The 6152-nt window shown below is 43.9% G+C and overlaps 1 protein-coding gene across 1 annotated transcript; it reads right to left on the bottom strand.

Annotated features, from left to right (window-relative positions):
* Window positions 1-2099: 2099 nt before the first annotated feature.
* Window positions 2100-5194, bottom strand: LOC144250096 (beta-defensin 106A-like). The gene is made up of 2 exons (XM_077792483.1): window positions 5146-5194; window positions 2100-2254 (listed from the first exon to the last, which is right to left on the bottom strand). The coding sequence occupies exons 1-2, from the start codon at window positions 5192-5194 to the stop codon at window positions 2100-2102; spliced, it is 204 nt and encodes a 67-aa protein (XP_077648609.1).
* Window positions 5195-6152: the final 958 nt, after the last annotated feature.

Raw genomic sequence — 6152 nt, 5'->3', positions numbered from 1 at the left:
CCAGTGTCCCCCACCACAGTCACTCTTTCCCCTTCCTATGGGGAAGGTCACAGCCAGCCCTCAGTAAGGAGTGGTGAGCAGCGCCACCTTCTGGAGGCCAGAGTATACTTATACTCATGAGTTATTTGGAGCTCTTCTGCATGGCAAAGTTGTCTTTTCTCCCTAAGTGGCTTATTTATTTACTTTATCTATCTATCTACCTATCTATCTATCTATCTACCTATCTATCTATCTATCTATCTACTGTCTATCTATCTATCTACTATCTATCTATCTATCTACCTATCTATCTACTATCTATCTATCTATCTATCTATCTACTATCTATCTATCTATCTATCTATCTATCTATCTATCTACCTATCTATCTACTATCTATCTATCTACTATCTATCTATTTTATCAGAATGGAAGTTTGATTTTGGTTAGGATTCCCTGTTGTCTCATTGACTTGTTGGCCCCGGTTAACCCAGCCATGGCCACTGGGAGCTTTTCTGCTGGTTCTTGTGGTGTTTGGCGCCTCCCATCATCCTCTGTTTGTTTGAGCACCTCCACATGCTGTTTAGTTGGTGGGCATTGGGGGTGTGGCTTGGGGGTGTATCTCTGTGTCTGCCAAGAAGAGAGTGCTCCTCTGCTTCCTGATCCTCATGTGAGCTGCTTTCCCCTGCCACACTCTTCTGTCATGATGTTGAGCCTCACCTTGAGCCCCAAGGAATGGAGGCAGCCACCTATGGAACGAGATGTCTAAAACCATTGACCCTTAAATAAACATTTATTCCTCTACCATTGTTCGGGTGGAGTCTTTTTGTCACAGCAGCAAAAAAGGCTGACTAAAAACACTATGATTAGGATAAATTGAATAAAAGATATCTGTGGTATTTTTATTGAAAACTTTATATAAATTTACAGTTATCTCAAAACAAAGTGCAAATAAAAAATTCTTCTCATAACAGTGTCAATGATTCCAACATGATTAAGCGCATTGCCCTTGGGAATTGAGAGGGAAGTAAAACAAGATTTAGGACCCACAGGAATCCAAAGCTGGTTTTTAAGTGTAAGGAACATGATGGGAAAACGTCACTTAAACCAGATAATGGTCACTCTGCTCAGGCTGCTGTAACAAAATACTGCAGACTGGTTAATTTACAGGTAATAAGCATTTGTTGATCACAGGTTTGGGGGCAGGAGGTCTAAGGTCAAAGCATGAGCATATTGGGTATCTGGTGGGGACCTGGTCCCTGCTCCAAGATGAATCCTTGCATGGCAAGCTGTTTTCACGTGAGAGAGGGGAGAAGTGTCCTCTCCATCTCTTTTACAAGGGAATGAATCCCAGTCCTCAGGGTAGAGTCTTGAAGACTGAATCACCTCTGAACACCATCACAGTGGGGATCAGATTTCAAAATGAATTTTGTAGGCACTCATTCAGACAACAGCAGTGACATTTAGGCTGAGACTCAGAAGGTCATTTGCCAGCTAGTTCCAGAAAAATGGTAGATAGTGAGTTTGTGAAAAGGATCCAGGTCACAGGGGCTCCTGAGAATGACAGGGATGTTTCTAATCCTCTAACCATCTGCAAAACCAGTGTCAGAGTTATAGGTAGCAGGCAATCCTCATGGAATGTTTTAATTTAGCAGGTGGTGACCCATGAAAGTCCTTGATATATACCTATTTACGACAGTCTCTGATAAATCATAGTGAATGTTATCAATATTATAAATAATAGCTAATTCATCCAGCAGCATGTTCGTTTCTCTACTTATCCATTTCTTTCCTCTTTCCCTCCCTTCCTCCTTCCTCTTTCTCCCTCTTTTGTTAATGCTGGATGAAGTCCTCTGCCTGGGAGAAAGCCAGAGGGTGGTTGCTGGTCTCTTTTGGTCAGCCTGTAAGATTGATATTGGATGGCTTTGAGGGCAGTGGCCTTACCACAGAATTTCAGGAAAATAAGCCAGGAGGGAGAGACCAGCAGGGTTGGCGAGGCGTGGTTTCCCTTCCAAATGAAACACTTAACAAGCTGATCAAAGCAATCATTTATTTTTGGTGAAGAGTGAAAGCAGCAGCCGGGCAGTCCATGCTCCTCCGAGAGGCCCAGGTCTCCAGATTCAGTCATCCAGTCTAATCTTCCCACAAGGTTGGACCGTCAGACAGCATTTCAGGGACTTCTGGCACAGAGCCACAAGCTCTTCATTTTTCTGACAATGACGCATGCATTTCCCTTTAAGCTGGTAGCATTTCTCATCAAAAAACTCATTCTTGGCTACACAAGGGAAAGAGCCACATGGGTCAGTTCTCTTTCAGCTGTGACCAGATAGTCACAGACATCAGCCAAGAGTTCTACACCATTGTCAGAACGCTTTACCCTGCCAGGAGATGTGTGTTATTTCTGTCTTTTTGTTACATGGGGTGAACGACCAGGAAGAATCCATTTGTCTTGCAGCATTTGCATTAGGCTATGTGGAGTCTTCAGGAAACAGATGCCAACATTCTTTTATCCAAATCTATTAGAGTAATGAGCAATTTGTTCCTATAAACTTCTCTGGAGTCAGGAGTTTCCTTCATACACTCTAAGATTGCCACCTGGTGAAAGTATGGCAAGACCTGAGGTTGAAGAAAGCGCTCAAGACTAGAGCAGAAAAGGATAGAAAGAAAGAAAACAAACAGCAAAAGAAAACCCCTAAAGCTTACTGTGGTAGATAGAGTAACGTGGCTGCCTGGAAAGACTCGATCTGGGCCAGGCACAGTGGTGCACGCCTGGAATCCCAGCTGCTCAGGAGGCTGAGGCAGGAGGATCATGAGTTCAGAGCCGGCCGCAGCAACTTACCAGGGCTCTGAGAAACTCAGTGAAACCCTGTCTCTATGTAAAATACAAAATAGGGTTGGGGATGTGGCTCTGTGGTTAAGTGCCCTTGAGTTCAATCCCTTGTACAAAACAAAACAAAACAAAACAAAAAACAAGCAAAAAAACAAACACAGACATAATCTGATTTCTCCTCCACATGTCAACCATGGAAAGTAGGCACTTTAGGGAAGGAAGAGGGAATGTGTTGGTACTGTTTCCTTAAGTCTTTCTTTCTCTCTCTCTCTCTCTCTCTCTCTCTCTCTCTCTCTCTCTCGCTCTCTCTCTTTAGTATGGGGACCCAACAGAAGGGTGTTTAACATTGAGCCACATCCCCCTTTTTATATTTGTATGTAGGGACAAAATTTCTCTGAGTTTCTCAGGACCTTACTAAGTTGCTGAGGCTAGTTTTGAACTTGTGACCCTTCTGCCTTAGCTTCCTGAGCCGCTGAGATTATGGCATGCACCACTGTGCCCAGCTCCTTAAATCTTTCTCTGTTATTTTGCATAGATTCCAGTTCTTACCTTAGTACTTGTAGCAGCAGTAAGAGCATCTTGCTTCAAGGACAGACAGTTCATCTTATCTGGGTTAACATTTTAGAGTTGACTAATACAGATCTTTGCAATGTTAGTGTCAGATGTAGGCAGATTACATTTAATGTCAACATATTAAAGTGTCTAATTCACATTAGGATAAGCTTAAATCTAGATGGATGAGTGCCATCCCATGCACCAACCATTATCTAGCATCAGCACATCTGCTCAAATAGAAATACCCCCCCCATTTCAAAGCCCAGAGAACTCTGGATGACACCACAGTGGCATACATATTCTATTCTCTTCTCATACTGCAACGTCATCTCAGGCTAAACGTAGAGGACTTTGTTTTGAAAGAGTCCTCCTGCTGAATCCCGTTCATAGTAATGGCCCGGGAGCCTCCAGAGGGAGAGAGTATCTGTGCCCACAGGGCTTCTAATGGACCATCACAGATAGCCATGTGGGACTTAGTGCACCTGTGTGTGAGTGCACACATAAAGTGCATTAAAAGTTGCTTTAATTTAGATACGTTAGGTAATTTTATTTTATACAACCTTGCATTGTGTTGACTAGTCATGGAATAAGTCTGTGTGACCTGAAAAGAATACCTCTGATCCGTCTCCACTGTGTGCATTAAATCCAGTGAAGTGAGTCCCCTGCAGGCCCAGATCCTCACATCCTGACACAGAATCTACTTGCACAGGTTTGTTGCAATTCAAACCAGAGGGCACAGGAATAGTTGGCATGAAAATTCTGAGCAGAGCACGTAGGGCATATATCTTTGGCTTCTGGCACAAATTCAACTCACTGTGACTTCTGAATTTGTGCCAGAAGCCAAAGATATAAAGATATATAGCTCTCTGGTACAAGCTCTACCTGATATTTGTGCCAGAAGCCAAAGATATAAAGATATACAGCTCCCTGGTACAAGCTCTACCTGGTACAAGCTGAGCCTTGTGCCCTGATTTGGGGGAGATACAGCTGGAGCCACTGCAGCTGCACAGAAGCAGGAGAACACGGCAGTGAGCCCTGGTGTGGGAGGAAATCACAACTATCTTTCATGGAGGCAAAACAGAGCCAGGCTCCAACCCTGGCTCCCTCCTGTACACACGTATGATTTTTGCCTTGTTCAAATTTATGTCTATAAAATATATGTAAAACAGACCCCCCCAAAAAGCTCTGAATTCCATTGAGTAAGAGGTGGGGTCCCACTTTTCTTAAAGGCACTGGCTTTGGAGAACTGCATACGTTTTTTCATTGAAGCATTCACCATGGTGTCCAGCTTGTAGTTTGCTAATGTAGGTTAACTGACAGCAACCTACACCCTGCAGTTTGTCCTAATGCCATGACATCAGAACGTGAATACATGCTTCTAATCCTATCCTCTTCCATTTCTCCCTCTCTCTAGCTCTCTTTCTTTCCTATTTTATTTTATAGCCTAACCAGATTTTAAAAGGCCAGAGTATTAAAATCTTTTTTAGACATTTTTGTGATTTTTTAGCATGGAATTGTGAACCAAAGGCATCTTTCCTGACTTCCCTTAATTTATTCCAACCTGTGACAATACTTCATGGACAATAATGGAAAATGCAAAGGATTTATAGAGGTGCAATTATAGAAGGAGGCATCGCCTTCTGCAGCAAGTGTTGCCACGCAGGGCCACCAGCCCACAGGGGCCCTTGCATTTGAGTGGTGATCAGCCTGGGTAGTCACAGAGAGACCCTCTGTCAGAGCCACCTCCTCTGCTCACATTCCCTCCAAAGATGCTCATTTACCTGGAGCCAGAAAGAAGAGAGCAGCAAATAGAAAGAGGCCAGTCTTCATGGCTAGGAGAGGGTTGAGAGATCAGCACGATGTTCATGAGAAGAGGGCAGCAAACACCCCCATTTATCCATTTCTCCAGAGCGAATGGCATCTTGATCAGTGAGGCTTATCAAAAGCAGGCGTCTCTGTGCTCTGCCAGGTGCAGTCCACAGACCAGTGGGTGTCAGTCTGCAGCTCATCATTTCTCTGACCCTGGGAAGTTCCCAAGAGGGAAAATGGAGGTGAGGGGAGAACAGAGCAGGCACACGTGGATGACCAGGTGTAGATACCTGAGGCAGAAACACAATAGCTCTGTGGCTGGACATTCAGCTCCCATGCAGACTGTGCTCCTGATGGTTTCACGTGCAGGTATGGGGTTGGGAAACGGGTGCTGTGGGGCTTCAGCTAAGAGCTGGTGCTTGGTAAAGTCCAGACTCAGTTTCTGTGCACTGGGCAAAAGAGCCTTATCTAAGCACATTCTTCATTACTGTTTACGAATGCAGACCTTGCTTAGTGCTTCCCATTTTACACGTTATATGCATCCCAGACAACTTTGAGACTATTGGGTATGTGACTAAGATTTTTTTTGTGTGTGTATGTGTGTGTGTGTAGTATTTTAATTGTCCAAATATTAAGCAAAAACAATGCCTTTAACAGTGAGATCATCTCCAATGAGGAAAAGCACTCCAAATGTTTTTTTTTTTTTTGAGAGAGAGAGTGAGAGAGAGAGAGAGAGAGAGAGAGAGAGAGAGAGAGAGAGAATTTTTTAATATTTATTTTTTAGTTCTCGGCAGACACAACATCTTTGTTGGTATGTGGTGCTGAGGCGTGCACTACTGCTTGAGCCACATCCCCAACCCAAGCACTCCAAATGTTAAAGTGCCGCAGTCTGGCTGGGCACAAATCACGAGCCACTGAAGCAGGAACAAACTTTATTTCTGAACTCCATGAGCGCACTCCACACACTCTCCTCAGCAAT

This window comes from Urocitellus parryii, chromosome 14 (assembly GCF_045843805.1).
Source record: "Urocitellus parryii isolate mUroPar1 chromosome 14, mUroPar1.hap1, whole genome shotgun sequence".
In the NCBI taxonomy this organism is placed as follows: domain Eukaryota; kingdom Metazoa; phylum Chordata; class Mammalia; order Rodentia; family Sciuridae; genus Urocitellus; species Urocitellus parryii.
This window is presented reverse-complemented; position numbering and strand designations above follow the sequence as displayed.

What these genes read in the sequence shown, in the direction of transcription:
- LOC144250096 (XM_077792483.1), bottom strand. Translation starts at nt 5,194, where the DNA reads ATGAAGACTGGCCTCTTTCTATTTGCTGCTCTCTTCTTTCTGGCTCCA. An exon ending in TCTCTTCTTTCTGGCTCCAG is followed by an intron (nt 2,255 to 5,145) that starts GTAAATGAGCAT and finishes TCCCTTGTGTAG; the next exon opens with CCAAGAATGAGTTTTTTGAT.